The sequence below is a fragment of the Vigna unguiculata genome, chromosome 1 (assembly GCF_037176805.1).
Source record: "Vigna unguiculata cultivar grain cowpea cultivar isolate G323 ecotype 2 chromosome 1, ASM3717680v1, whole genome shotgun sequence".
Classification (NCBI taxonomy): domain Eukaryota; kingdom Viridiplantae; phylum Streptophyta; class Magnoliopsida; order Fabales; family Fabaceae; genus Vigna; species Vigna unguiculata.
Genome location: NC_140792.1, coordinates 48971256 through 48988017, shown reverse-complemented (window position 1 = coordinate 48988017; position 16762 = coordinate 48971256). Strand labels below are relative to the sequence as shown.

The window sequence follows — 16762 nt, the reverse complement described above, 5'->3', positions numbered from 1 at the left end:
GTGAGAATATATATAATAACAAAAGAATTGTCACCAGACGGTACTTTTAATAAAGAAACAGTATTCTACATTAGTGAGAATATATAACTTTCAAGAAAGAAACAGTATTCTACATTCTGTAAGAGGGGAAAGGTGAAAGAATTGTCACCAGACGGAAAAGGTTTTAAGGATTTTCCTACTTTCAGTATACAGTAAAATCCATACGTCGGCATTAGGAACTAAGGTTTTACTTGTATAGATTCTCTATTTGGTCCCTATATTTAGCCACAACTTTATCTCTTCGAATTTTCATGGTGGGTGTCATAAGGCCATTATCAATCTGCAGTGGTAGTAAACATTAATCAGGTACGTTAATACAGCTCCTTAAATAGTATACAGATACAAATATGACTTTGAATTTTAATCTAACCGTGAAGGGGTCGTTTACGACAAGGACTGGTCCAATTTGAAATGGAGACTCTGATGTCCTGCATCACAGACAGGAAAAAAGGGGGCGGGGTATCAAAACAATTTAAGGGACAATGAAGAAACAGGAGTTTAAGAAATAAAACTAGTTTTTTCTCACAAAAGTGTACAAAGACATCACTATACAAGACTGTAACCCCAACCAAGTTGACATGTATCAATCATTTGCATCACACTAAAATATCATTAATGAAATAAAGCAAACAAAACAGATTGGACAGACCAAACTAAACCCACTAAAACTTAAGAAAATCTGTAGTTATACGACTTAAAAAAGAAAATGTGGAATTGAATGAGTAGAAAATACTACACAAAATAGAACTAGAAATGGATACTCACAAGAAAAGGGTGTAGATAGCAAATGTAGTAAAATATATGGTAAAAACTCATTTTAGTAATTTGTGCACGTATGGAGAAGACCTATAAAGATAGTGGTCAAGTGGAGGGTAGCATAATTGCTAGAGACAGAAAGAGATTGAGAAGAAATACAGATAAAACCATGAAGAGGAATTAGAGTCAATAATTTGTATATGAACATAATGTACGACCCTGTAACATGATATTATTTGATTTTGCACCTAGTGAGAAAGGGTTGGAATGTTAATTGTTGCATTCCACATTTGACAAGAGAAAGCGTGACGCCATGATCTTAGATATAATTTCCTTTTCAGTGAAGTCTACTTTTATCTTCATGCTTCTTTTGCAGGGCACATGCTACTTTTTACATTACTTAAGTAAAGCAGATATTCTATTATAAGATACAAAATATTTGTTCAGTATTTCATTACACCTCAAACAATTGCCTTCTCATAAACCTAAACTAAATTATAACTGTTTTATAGTTAAAAAGATGTCCTTGTATATAATATGTCATTGCAATATAAAGGCATAAATTTCTTTCTAACTCATTACAACAAGCAGAAGTGAGACACGATCTTACCATGTCCATAATTCTTTATATATTAGGCTGGTCACGTTTTCCTGACTGACATCAGAACTGTTAGGATCTATAATTGACGACTCCCTTGCTGCCTTTAGGACTTCTTCATTGTTAGGAACAATGACAGCCCCTAAACGTCGCTTATCCTATATGTTAAAGTAGTCATTAAAGGAGTAAAATTATTGCATTTTGTAATACCTGGAGATGTATTCCATATAATAACAAGAAGATTTAAATTCACCTGTCCAATAACAACAATTTGATGTATGAGGCTACTCCTCATGGCAGCTTCTTCAATCTCTCCCGGTTCAACATTTTCACCTGCTCTCGTTGAAACATGTGATTAGTATGGGAAAAATTGATGACCAACAAGCCTTTTATGCAGTGCGCAAAATCAAAGTTGCAGTTAATAAAAAAATGGAAAATAAGCCTTAAGCCTAACAGCAAACATATGACAACTAAGAAAGCCAATACTTAACAGCAAAAAGAACAAGATCATTAAAGTTAACAAGTGGCTAATTCCCCTCCAGGGCTGGAACATTAATTCAGAGGTTTAAACAGCAAATAATATAGAAAATTAAAAACAAAGTTACTGAAACTATTTATGATTTTTTTGTTAATTAAAATTATTAAATAGCTGAAACTTTTAAATGTGATATGATTATCAATTCTTTGATTGTTTTTAGCTAAGCTCAAACGAATAGGAGCTCATGTAGACTACATAGAAGTATGATTAAAATAGTTCATACACACCTATATTCATACTATAAAATTGATATCTTGTATGAAACAGAGTTATTAAGTCTCTTAACTCTAACTTTGTTTTGAAGACAAATATGCAAAAAGAGAAAACAATACAAGTATAATAATTTTATCGACATAAAGTGGTTTAATTTGAATAAAACACGAAGTATGTAGCAAAAAAAAAATTATAATAATAAAATGTAATATGTATCACTCTTGATATTTTATCATATAACCAAATTATGTTCCATATTGACAACAGCAGCTATTATAATGTGAGGCAATGTCACTAAATAATATCTTAGGTACACCTTCTAGTGCAGGAACCTAAAATAAATATTAAAAAAATAAATGTTTGCTCTAAACAATGATTTTGTGGCTGTAAATTTAGTTACTCTTCAATTTTCTCTTCACATCACGAACAATTTCATATAATCCAAAAATGTAAAATTCTATAAACCCTTTGGTTATTAACAAAATTAAAAAAAAAAAAAAAAAAAAAAAACTTGTATGAGGAATGCATACGTGTTTGTTCAGTTACAAATGGACGGGAAAGTGCAGCTTGAATCTGTTCAGTTACAAATGCCAAGTTTACGTTTACTAGCAGAGTAACAGTATCCGTTAATCACATCCAATAATAGACAGAAACACATGAAAACACACAGGAAAGGAGGACATATTAATTCATAGGATCCAAAGATCAACGTACACAAACTTCTGTTGTACCTGTAGAAAGCACAATGGTGTCTTTAGCACGACCATCAACAACAATTACTCCACTGGAATTACGACTCCGCCCAGTTGAATGATGTGGAACAATCCAACCAATATCCCCAGTATTCAGCCAGCCATCCCTATCTAAGACCTGATTTGTAGCTGAAGGATTCTGATACAAGAATAAGACACGTGACGGACACAATATGATCCAGCTTATGTAAACAAACTCAAATTCCGTGCAAGTGATTGTAAACTTTTAGCATCATTTCTTGATTGCTATGACCATTACACAAGTTACTGGTACATCATGGGAAATATATTTCATGATAAAATAGAATTATTCATCTGAAAATAATTCCTTGGCTTGATATTTAAGTTTGACAGACAGTCAAATATTTATAAATGAATAAATCTAAAATAATAAAACTCCAGTATAAAAAGAGGTAGAAAAAAAAAGCCTGAAATGTAATAAAGATATGCATATTGTTATATCTGTACATGCCCAATAAATTGTTATATTTTCAAAACATGCTCTCTCTCTCTCTCCCTCTCCCTCTCCTTCTTTCTGTCTCACAGATGTATAAACACGCCTGTCAACCCAAGACACATGTTTGAATTTTGATAGAGTAGATTACCTTGTAGTATCCCTTCATCAATTGTGGACCTCTAACTTTCAAAATTCCCTTTGAACCAGGTGGGAGAACTTCATCAGTCTCAGAATCTACGATTTTGAATTCCGTATGCTTAATTGGATGACCAACAGACCCAATAATCTTCAAAAGATTGCATTGATAACATTTTCAGATATAATCACAACTCTTAGCCAACACAAAATACAAACTAATTAGATGAATGAAAATTATGTAATTATTATGACTATCTGGCTCTAGATAGACTGTTGACAAAAAGCAAAATGTTCAGTGTGTCTGTTATTAACAGTAAGTATAATGACGGTATCTTAAGAAAAATAACTATAAACATTAAAAGTAATTATAAACAAGAACTGCAGATTAAGCAGGCATGTCCACACCTCATTTAGTAGAACTCTCATTTTACCCTTTTTGTTTTAACAAACCCAAAAAATTGTTCTCAATTTACTATTTTACTTTTCTAAAAGGGTAGAGACATTGAGAGAAACAGTTATGTACTACGGTAGAGAGAGAGAGAAAGCAGTAGGAGTTCAAATAAGATATAAAATGACATGCTTAATCATTCATTATAGGTAGAGTAACAAGTTTTGGTAATAGAAGGGAGAAACGACATGTTGAAATGATAAACTCGTCTTGCACAACATTAATGCAGTTGATAAATTTACTGCTTACATTACAACTAAGTCGTCGAGCAGCAACAACTGGTGAAGTTTCTGTTAAACCATATCCATTCTGCACAGTCACGCCAATAGCCTGCATATTATTTAAAAAACGTGAGAATAATTTCAAAAAGAAAAACCCTGCCTAAAAGTTACATGTCTGAAGTATCAGACCTCAAAAAATCTATCCACGTGAGAAGATAGGCTACCACCACCGCTTATTCCAGCCTGCAAAATGCCAGAGGATTTTGCTTATCATGAGTAGAAAGTGATCCATTGTTACAGACCCACACCTCAAAAATAAGAAGAAAGTACAAAAAAGAAGTAAACACTGATATTTGTATTATTTGCCAGTGGAAGGAAAGTACAGAAGGATAACAAATCCCACTGCCCAGAGCTAGGCTCCTCTAGAACAACCCAAGCAGTTGCTCTCCTCCACAACAAAAAAGACCCCCCTTAACTAATAGCAAAACAGAATAGTAATAGAATCCCCATTCCCCCTCAACAATTGATTTCTCCCACAAAAATATTCATAAGAAATTACTCATTAAGAGCTCTTTAAACTTCTTTAACCAAGTAAGTGGTCATTTAATCCTAAACTGCATTTATTTTCCCCAAACTTTTTGCAAGAGCAATCAGTCAGTATGGCACTCCACAAAAAGAGACATAGTAAAACAAACACAAACTATTTCATTATAAAGCATATTTAAGAATGGAAGACCTTTGAAATTCCAATAGCTGAATGAATTTTACTGTAGACCAATTTCTTCGCCAACAAATGAACTGGAAGCAATATTGTGGCAATAATTCTAGCCCATAACCAATCCAACGTTGATAGGAGATAAGAAGGTGTCTTCTGATCCTTCGTTAGACATTTACCCTACAAATGTTCAAAATTTATAATTTAAATAAAGCAATATGTTAGAGCAGTGTTAGAACTACTTCCGCTCATAAATTTAATTTAATTTGACATTTATATTGATGCAATAAGTGCCAAAAGTAATACCGATACGAGGTATGACATTGATCAGAAATAAATTTGAGAGTAACTCCCTAAATTTGTCCTTGAGAAATATGACAAAACATATCATCCATAAGAACGTAAAAATCCCATTATAGTCCCTAGGTAACCACAAAGTGTAGGTCATATAGATCCTTGTTTTAGGGACTGATGAGGGAATTCATATTATTGGGGATTTAGGTGACCAGCCTAAATTTTTCAAGGATGAATTGAAGGGTTCACTCCAAAGTATGAATAAGTGAGAGTAAGATAGAATTAGGCAATTGAAGGGTTGGGCCTATTCCTGTGGGATATAACGTTAGGAGAAAAATCCAATTTGTCGGTACATAATGTAGCCCAAATTACATCATATCAACAAAATGCCACTTAATCTATGTTCTTTCTCATTATTTGGATAAGCTCACTTACAACTCCTATTTTTTGTCTTCTTTTGAGAAAAAAAAACTGTGAAATAAGTCTTTACTAAAGCATACAAAACAGATTGCAAGGTAGAGAAAGATGATTTTGGGAGACCTACAAAAAGAGCAGATGACCATACCTCATAAATACGTCTGCATTCCATGTACCTCAAGCTAGCCCTTAAAAATGTTAGTGCAACAAGTTTTCTAACAAGGGAGCTTGTAGATATCTGCTTCTGTATCCCACTACAAGAATCAAGAATAAATACAATTTTCACAATTGACATTAAGTACTCTTACAAAGTGAGTTGAGCACAACTCAACCCTACAAAATAGCCTTTGTAAGATGGTACCATAGAGGTATGTTAAAGATATGATTTGATTACATCGAATATGGAAATATTTATCACTATTAATTATCTTTATTAATATATCTCTTCTTCATTATAAATAAGAATACTCATGTGTGCACACAAATAATTACATGTAATCCTTTCAATAAATATAATGGACTAAGTTCATTCAATTCCAGAAAAAGGAATTACCTGTATAAAGTTTCATAAACTAAAGGGACAGAAATCAAGTAATGTGGCTGATAACGTCTCAAATCATCCTTTAAAGAATAAAAAGTAGGATATTAATACATAAGACAATGCATTGTCTTTTTATAACAAACCATACATGAAACATATTAAAGTAATAATACCTTCAACTTTCTCACAGTTGTGTATACTTGTTCAACACCGCACGAGAAGATGAAATATTCAGAAGCTCTTTCATATGCATGCCAGGAAGGCAACATGCTAAGAAATCTATCCCCAACTTCAGCCGGTACAATATCCCCTAAATTTTTTATCTAGAAATTCATTACAAAATGATAAACAACCTTGATGATCAGTTAAAAATCAAGAATTATCTTTAATTGAAACCAATTGAAAAACCTGGAAAACTTCATAAACAAAAGAAAACAAAAGTACATAAAGATTAACAAAAGGTGACTGAGCAGGCCCACATTTCCAATGTGCTCTCTCTCTCTCTCTCTCTCTCTCTCTCTCTCTCTCTCTCTCTCTATATATATATATATATATATATATATATATATATATATATATATATATATATATATATATATATATATATATATATTCAAACGTACAAATGTTGTACTAAATATTAAGAGGGTGTTTTATCCTATCCTAGTTATACTCTTCACTTTTCTTCAAATAAAATTTTATTATAAAATTGGAAATACATATATTAGGTAAGGAAGATATGATATGAGAGAGATGGAGACGACAATATGCAGCTACTCTACAATGAATGTGAATTATCCCCAGCCTAGGCATCAACCTAAACATGAATTAAGTAATGAAGTAACGAGAGAGATGGAGACAATATGCATGACTGTTGGTTGAAGCAATATTGCCGTTCATTACCCCAGCCTACACATCAACTCAACCAATATGCAGAGGAATATCACAAAAATATTTTGCCAACCAATCAAGCTCCAATCAGTCCAACTAGAAATGGAATAATCCAATATTCATAACAATTGATTCAGATACATTTTATTAATTCATAACCTCAACATAGTTTTCTATCCTCTGAACAAAAATCAACACATCCTGTATAAAAATCCATTGCCACCATAAACTCTAAAAGGTTAGTCATCAAACCTGATGCAAAAGATTCTGATGCGTTAGCATAACACCTTTTGGATTTCCAGTAGTTCCACTCGTGTATACAAGAGTAGCAATATCATCAGATTTGATTGCTTCATACAAGTAGTGCTTCCCTGAAATAACAAACAAAGTTTTAGAGAATTGGATTACTGCTCCTTTAGATGATAAATACAAAGATCAATATGTCTCTTCTACTGCAAAATAAGCAAGCACATAATTCTTAATATAAAATAACAAAAGTATTAAACGTAACTCTATTGGGAAGGAGTTACATTTTTGGCTTCTCTGTGGTCATTACTATCTCAGATGTTCATAGAGATTTGGTAACCTTGCTGCATTCTTTATTTCCCTGCCCAACCCACCCCCAATTTTTCTTTTTGATTTTCAATTTTTATTATATTTAATCTTATCTGTTATGGAGGAATTCTTAGATCCACTAGCAGTACTTCCCTATCTTTTTGCTTAAGTATCTCCCCCATGTCTCTGTGTGTGTGAGTGAGTGTATATTCAGGTACTTTCCCTAAGGACAAAAGATAGCACAGTTTAATGATAAATATATTTAATCCACATTTGCAGATCAAGTTCCAGGTGACATACTATTATCAAGGGAATCAAACAATACTCTGCGACTCTCTTGTCCCAAATGTATGACTTCCATGAAAGTATAGACAGGCACCTCCTTTTCTCCTTCACTGACTAGGCCTGATTTTTCTCCCCAAAGCAGAATAATAAATTTCATTGAATTCTTCGAACAAAATAGTTTTGCTATTCGATTAAACATTTCAGGATTGTCGACAGCTAGTGCAACACTGAAAAATAATAGCAGCAGTTAGCAACATTCTATTGAATAATCAATAGAGTCTGGCATTTAAAAATGTGATAATGCACCAGCACAGACAATGAACGTGTAAGTATAAACATTATTGCTTGTATTCAACAAACTTAACTTCTACTACAATGGTGAAATACTATTCCTACTCCTATTGTTGTTGCTACTGCTATTGTTTAAATGCAATTCAACTAATATGGATTAAATCTTTTAACGCTCAGGTGAATGGTCTTTCTTTCCTACATTCTACTACTCTAGTAAAGGCCAAACTCAAATCCAAGCATTTCCAGACTAGATATGTTATTATTCAAAACCAATTCACATTATCTCTTGATATTATTTTTTCACATCAATTCTTAGAACTTGTCAAGATGAAGTTGACCCATCCCATATTTTCTGTTTTCAGTGCATATAAATGTCTAACTACAAAATCAAATGAACAATATATTTCTCACAGAAACTGGAAGGCATGGTGAAGACCCCCGGTGCATTTATTTTCATGTACATGTCAAATGATTGAGTATGCATTAATTTTAATAACAGAAATACTTAGGTGACAAGTCTCAAAATTGGACCGCATTACACATATAAATGAAAGTTAATCATACTGAAAAATCATATTTCAAATTAAGGTAGATGTAGAATGAGTTATGAAGTAGCCAAATATACAATAATTGATATAATCTGTGTGACCAAAAGTATTAATTAAACCTTTCAGAGTGGTTGTATATTTGCAGCAGTTCTTCAGTTGATGACCTCGAACCCCTTACCACATTGATTGCCCCACATGCCATCATACCTAAACTAAAATCATAATATGGATGTGATTAAAAAGAAAATAACTACTTTGGTAGGTGTATATAGGTACTACCCAACTCACAAGCTTGTGAATGCTATAAATCTGCTATTGCGCTTAGCACCAGTCCAGATGTATAAAAACTAATTTTCGTTCAGTAAACACAAGACAGGTAGAATGTTCAGCTTTGTACTAAGATGATGAAGAGAAATGTAATTACCAAAATATTTTACTTGGCATTTTCTTCAAAGAATAAAATACGAACATAAAAATTTAGGTTATAGAAGCTCTATAAGTAGGCTAACTGCATTGGAAGCAACATAGAAGCCTCCTATTTACCAATTTTTGTAGACTTAAACGGTAATCCTGATTACACAAAGCCATAATAAAAGTAATTATTCTAAAACATAATATTTAAACAAGGGTGATACCTTTTACAAAACAAAATTGCAAATATAGTTTTTGTTTACAATATATTGGCACCATCTCATATTTTGCTTATGTTATTATTGTGCTAACAAAAATCTAAAAAAGTAATTTAGTTTTGTTTGGCTTGAAAAGCTTGTGGACATATGCACATATAAGTTGTGCAGCTAGCAGTTCCGAAACACAATACAATGAGAACAGATAAAGAAAATAAACTCTGCTCTACACACCTTGATCTGCTACAAGCCAGCGACAAGAATTATCAGCAAAAAGTGCAAGCTTTTCATAGGGTCTTACTCCAATAACTCTCAACCCTTCAGCAAAGTCCAATATTGCATCCTCCAACTGAAATTTTGATTAGACAGATATAGAGAATCAGAATAGCATGCCACTAAATGACATGACTTCGGATATATTTCTCATGTAATGTAATTCAACAATGGAACAAAAAACATTAATTTTATACGTCAAGCTTATAAAAGTTTATGATTACTTGGAATTGTTTGCATTCTGTCAATAAATCTTTATATTAAATATAATTCTACTTTGAATCACAATGTAATATTGTGCAGCATATGGCCTCAACACGATAACATATAATTCAACAATCATTCAAAATAACCACACTCACATTCTGTACCGTGTCTTTAAGTTTTGTAAAAAACTAGTTCTCCATATAAGCTACTTAGAGTTTTCCTTTGCTTTCATCTACCTTACATATGTGATATCCCCAATCCAATCTATTCTTCTAACTAGTGCTTTTATCGGTCTTCTCACATGTCTAGACCGTCTAGACCGAAAAGAAGATATAACGAGAAAAAAAAAATAGACCTGTTTATATGTCATAGTTGAAGGAGGATCATGATACGGATCTACTAATGCTATTTTGTCACCATACTTCTCGGCAGAAGATCTCCAAATATCAGGAACAGTTTTCCATTCTTCTGAGGCCACAACACCATTACCAGATAGCAATGAACTTTCAAGAAAGGGGGCGCACCTTCTTGTCAGCGGTTTCTCTGTCTACATGCAAAAGTTGGTGGTTAGAACTCGAAAGAATTAAAATAAAAAGGTAATGAACAACAAAAAACATTGATATCCAACATCCTGTAGACACACAGAAATACGAACAGTGCGGGCAAGGTTAACATGGCTATACAAAGGACAAGAGTGATATTAGCTAATCCTAATTCATAACATAACATGGTTAAACAATAAGCAAGCGAAACCGATTCTTCAAAAGGAAAAGTCAAATACAATTTTCACACCACAATTTAAAAACTCCAGACATAACAAAACTTATATGCGAAATTTCATTGACTTTGAACCTCAGGTATTTTCCCCTAAAAATTTGCCCTGACAAAAAATTAAAACAAAAACAAATACAGAAATAAAAAAACGAGCAAGAGCGAAGTCGGAATGAATTATGCGAGGACGTTAAGCGAATTTGTCGAATTTGTAGAATGTTGGAGTAGCGAAGAAGCAAAAATGACCTTAGATTCAAATTGGCATAAGATAGGTAGATGAAGATTGATCCTGGTGAAGTTGGTGCGAGCATAGACGGAAGGAAAGACATAAGCAGAATAAGAGAAGGTGGAAGCATAGGTGGAGCTTATAGGAATCGGTGGCGACATTGGATTTGGCAGAAGAAGAGAGATGAAGACGAAGCACGTTACTCGTAGATATGTGCATCCATGTATATGAAGTATGATATTATTATAATAAACGAGAGTGAGAGAGACAGTGGTAGCTTGTTGCTGGTCAACTCAATCGCGACTTTGACCGTTGACTGTGTTGGTGCCAACAACAATAAAACACAAAATATCATCATTAATTATGAACTTGGGATATATGGGTTTTATGAACATACGTCCTAAACAAATTTTACATATCTTATTAATTGAATTTTTATTTAAAAAATGTGACAATAAAATCCTCCGGGACGGCAGGGCGTGGCAGGCATGGGTTTTGCTATCTCATATCCATCTCCGTAAAAAAAATTCATTCACATCCCTATACCCAAACTCAATGGTTATTAAACTTTTGACCAATTCCCATTCTCACCGGGTAACAGGTATAATCTCGTACACATACTCATACCCATCTTCTTACTACTTCAATATTAATTTTAATTATTTGTTATAAAATAATAAAAAAATTATGATAAAGGAAACATAATATTATCAAATATTCAATATTAGAATGATGATTGTTTATTCGATATCAAATACTCTAAAATAAATTATAATTGTTTACATTTTATATTATAATACCAAATAAAATTTCATGAAAACTAAAACAATTATTAAATTTGCAAACATTAATGAAACATAATTGATAAAATTTAAAAATATTTTTTAAAAAATATAAAAGAAAAACAAATATTCAAATTAAAATATATTTTAAATGTTTGTTTACTTTAATCTTTTAAATTATAATAAATCTTTTTTTATACACTGATAAAAGTTATAATACATCATTTGATCAAAATGATACAAAGAACATAATTGATATTTTAAATGTTTGTTTACTTCAATCTTTTAAATTCTAATAAATCTTTTTTTATACACTAATAAAAGTTATAATATATCATTTGATCAAAATAATACAAAAGAACAAATAATAATCATAATAAAAGTTTAAAATAAATTATAATTGTTTATATTTTAGATTATAATAATATTATTTTCTATTTCTGTTATATTAACAAGTAAATTTAAATTGACTTATTGTCTTTAATTTATTAAATCCCACACTTGTATTATTTTAAAATTTAATCATTAAAACAATACTATATTATAATTATCTAAATATCTCTTGTATTAAATATTTAGTAATTTTATTAACATGACACTGTACACCTGTCAATTGTTTAACACATCTATTAATGATAAAATATGATATATTAAAAGTAATATTCTTTTAATTTATAATTGTTTTACAAATTTTAATAAAAAAATATAATATATATATATATATATATATATATATATATTACTTATTTTATCATCAAGTATTTATATAAAATCTCAAACTATATGTATTATACTAGATGAATAAGTATGTATGCATGTGTTTGTAAATATTTGTTTTTTAAATATTGAGTTCTAAATGGTAAGTTAATAAAATATAATTTTAATTATACCTTCTCACAGATAATATAAATCTTAGTTTTATGAAATTAGGGTCGTAAATTAAACAATATATTTCAAATAATCTGTATTAAGTATTCAGATGAAACATTAACATTTTATTTATAATATATTATTTTTTATAAGATGTTTTATTTAATATTTGAGGTTCATCTAAATGTCATCTAATTAAATATAATTATAGTACATAATATTTTTTTAAATTGAAATCAAGTTATTCACTCACAAAATTCATTGTATATGCATCATATCATTTGAGTCCGGGAAGATAATTTATTTAGCTTTTTTTCTCCTTGAGACTAAATGGGTGATTTTACATTATTTTTAGATTTTGGGAAAAATATATCAAGGTCTCGTAAAATAGTATTTATTAGTAAACATTTGTTTGGCTTATGAATTATAGTAGCAATATCTTTACTTTTGTAATGTTTGTGTAAGTGTATACAAGTCACACAACCAAAAATCTCGTGTTAATTAAGTAATTATAAGATTTATTATTGAATTTGTAAGTGATGAAAGATACTTGTAATATTCAAGAGACATATACTATGTTTTATTTGAAAGTATATATTGTGCATGTGACTGTTAAGGATTTAAGTGTGAGTCTAAGTCTTACGTTAAGTAAAAGTGAGAAAGTTGAACATTATATAAGGATCAATGTCCATAAATCTATCGTCTTAAGAATTCTTAACCCAAAACCTTAAGATAATGAATTTTTGGTGTGTTTTGTATATAGTTGATGATTATGAGAATACTCACATGTGTGAGTGTAGGTATTATAGTTCTTGATGTATATGTTATTTCTAATTTTTAATTCATACCAAGACCCTTTCATGGATATTGTTTTTTTATCGGTGTGTTGCAAACTTTTTATAAATATGTGATAAGTGGTACATAAAATGGTGATCACAATGGTCATGTTACTAAATATGAAACTCATTACAAGAATAATATCATATATATTACTAATAAATAAGTTAGTGAGAAGCGGAGATTCGTTTGTGCATCACGATTACACTAACATATAATAATTTAAGTGTTATATTTTATAGAATATATTTAATAAAAGATTGTTTTAATATAAAATCTGATAAATTAGTCTAAATTATTAAGATACGATTAAAAGTTATTATATTATCAAATAAAAAGTGAATCAAATATAATTTATTGATTTTGCTTAGTGTAATGAATTTGACCGAGACATTTTATATTATTTTTTTATATGACTATATGTATATTATAAATATTACATAGATAAAGTATTTTTGAGATGTATATATACAATTATTTGTATATAAATAGTTTTAGATATTTCAAAGTTGCAATAGGTTGTAAAAAATTAATATAATTATAATTAATAGAATGTTAGAAAATATAAAATACGATTATATTTGCGGACAAAAATTATTCAAGAAAAATTACTCTTTATATTGAAGCATTTTCATCAACTGTAATTCTTCTAAACTAAAATATAAATTACAATTCTCGTGTTCTATTTATTATAAGTATTTCTACACAAACACAATAAAAGTTGATAACATAGAAGAAATATTCGTTTAAGTCCATATTCATATTAAGTCTGTATTTGGTATAAATTTGTATTTTGAAAGTAAAAATTATCAGATTAATAATTTTATGAAAAATCAAGTAAAGTTATTTGATAACTATTTTCAATTCACTCATGTGCGATTGCCAGTTGATTATTGTGTAAGATGTGAAAAAAGGTGAAAAATACACCATTAACTTGATTTAACTGATCCAATAATAAATAGATGATAAATAAGGAGAAATATTCAACTCACTCATAAATAAAATAAAATAGCAAGTTCATCCTGTAACATATCTCTTATATCTCTTATCTCTCATATTGTCACCATCTTTATAAATTTTCAACACATATAATATTTAATACTGTAATTATATGACCTCTAATATTTCATATTGTAATATTATTCAATCAAACTTCATAAGTCCGCATCCCAATAAAATCCGCATCAAACTTCTAAAATCAAAATGCGAACCTAAACGAATGTTCACTGTATATTAAAAAACTAACTCACTTTTAATATTAAAAGTAAATGCATACTTTAATTTTAGTTAATTAAACTAAACGCATTTTTAAAATATTGATAATTTAAATCATGAATATTTAACTTCAAATATATAAAATTATGATGTAAATAATTTTAACAAATGATATACTTGTAAACAAAATTTATCTATAGCAATGTTTATAATCACATCACTCTACGCTTTTTGTCTTCTTCAGAATGAAGACAACCTAGTGTTAGGTGGTGATCAAAATTATTTTTCAACTAAATAAAATTAATTTTAAATAACATCAATAATGATAAATGAATCTTCAACACTATATTTATTTTAATTTCTGATATGTTGAAGGCTTTATTTCATTTATAATTTTAATTATCTATTTAATATCTTATATATGTGCATATTTCATTTATACACAAAAGAAATCAATTATTAATTATTCATATATAAAAAAGGTTGTCATACACAGTACAGATCTCAGATAATCAGTTAAACTGTATTTTTTTCTGCCAAAATACAGTTCATTTTTTTTTTAAATTTATCAGAATAGATAATTATTTTAATTAAAATAATTATGAATAATAAATTTATTTTAATTTCAATTAACTATAATAATAATGATCATTATATATTCATTAATTTAGGTGATTGAGATTATTTTAAGTTAAAGTAACTAGACTATTTAAAGTAGAAAGTTAAAATATTTAATGCAATTATGATGCTTTTTGTGGAATTTAACAATTTTCCTTGAGTTTTTGTTGGTTTTTATATCTTGGGTTTTTTATTTGTCTTTAAACGAGTAATGTCTTTGATTTATGTGAAGAGAAGGAGAAAATATAACATGTACTTTGTGATAAAATTAGGAAAATAAATTATTATGAAGCTTTGCTAAAAATTTAGATTAGTCAACGGTGTTAGTTTCACAATTAGCCAAAAATAAATTTGTTCAAATATAATTGTTTATTCTGTATGTTTTATAAAATTAAACATTGAGTGGGTTCCATACTTATTTTTTATTCCTATTTATTCACATCTATGTGTTTGACATATCACACAATTTCAGTATTGGTATTCAATTAATATTAATAAAATATATGTTAATTATATATTTTAATAATATATATTTTATATTAAGTTCATTTTTAAAAATTCTGTGTTAGGTGTGATATTTTTTGCATGTCTAGTACCGACATTATTTAGTTTTAGTCTCTTGATAATTTTTTTCGATAATTATTAATTTTTTTTAAATTTATCAAATTTAGTCTTTATTCTGTTAGTTTTATTCTCTATTTGAAATGTTAAATACTTTCTTTTTCTGATAAAAATATTTAGAAATTGAATTGATTAGTTTTTTTCCATATGGTATTTTTAATTTTTAAAAATAAAAATTCTCAAAAATTCTATTTCTTCCAACCCTAATTTGCACTTTGTTTTAACTTTTATGGATAGAATATATTTGGTAAAACTACTGTTACTTACAGGTAATTGAAACATACAAGTTATTCCTTCGCCTTTTTTCTATAAAAAACAATATTGAAGTTGGTTTGTTATTTTTGTTTATAAGAAGTAATTTATAATGTCTTTTGCATCAATTCATTTTTAAGTTTAAAGAATAATAAATAAAATACATTAATATTTTAGCCATTTTTTGAAAATCAACTCTATCCACCACAAATGATATTTTGCAAAGTTTGAAATTTTGGTATTGGTAATTCTCACAGTTTTCTTTATCACGCTTAAAGAAAAATAAATTAAATGGGTAAATATTTCTAAAGACGTATATAACATTACTTTCATACATAATCACTATATTTGTGTATAAAACATATATTACTAATATTTTTAGTATTTATTTAATTATTTGACTTTTTACCTTTAAAAACTAAAAACAATAACTAATTTTGAACTTTGGAATCAATACATATATATACATGCAACTACGACAAAGACATGTTTGGATGAGTATTAGAAGATACAATTTAAAATTGATAAAAAAGAGTTATAATTATTCAGTTAAAAGGATTATATATAAAAGTTAAAATAATTCCATTCTCCATTTCTTATAAAATTGTTATCTTCCTAAAAACCTAAATCCTCTCATTTCAATTATTTTTTATACAAATATTACTGGACAAAAATTATTGGATATAATATTTATAAATAAATAAAAATTTTAACTCATAATTAAGGTCGTAACTCTTTTACTTATAAGTGTAAGTTCAAGTATCATA

At 28.9% G+C, this 16762-nt stretch overlaps 1 protein-coding gene across 2 annotated transcripts; it reads right to left on the bottom strand.

Annotated features, from left to right (window-relative positions):
* Window positions 1-13: 13 nt before the first annotated feature.
* Window positions 14-11052, bottom strand: LOC114192295 (putative acyl-activating enzyme 16, chloroplastic). Of its 2 annotated transcripts, none has more exons than XM_028081985.2 (18): window positions 10821-11052; window positions 10159-10346; window positions 9558-9672; window positions 8817-8904; window positions 7874-8085; window positions 7271-7389; window positions 6301-6450; window positions 6140-6207; window positions 5735-5840; window positions 4897-5055; window positions 4350-4403; window positions 4189-4269; window positions 3502-3639; window positions 2876-3035; window positions 1647-1726; window positions 1406-1551; window positions 410-467; window positions 14-319 (listed from the first exon to the last, which is right to left on the bottom strand). In XM_028081985.2, the coding sequence occupies exons 2-18, from the start codon at window positions 10171-10173 to the stop codon at window positions 227-229; spliced, it is 1842 nt and encodes a 613-aa protein (XP_027937786.2). In that variant the 5' UTR covers window positions 10174-10346; window positions 10821-11052; the 3' UTR covers window positions 14-226. The 2 variants fall into 2 exon arrangements, with proteins under 2 accessions (XP_027937786.2, XP_027937777.2); XM_028081976.2 differs by having other exon boundaries at window positions 10159-10350; window positions 10821-11029.
* Window positions 11053-16762: the final 5710 nt, after the last annotated feature.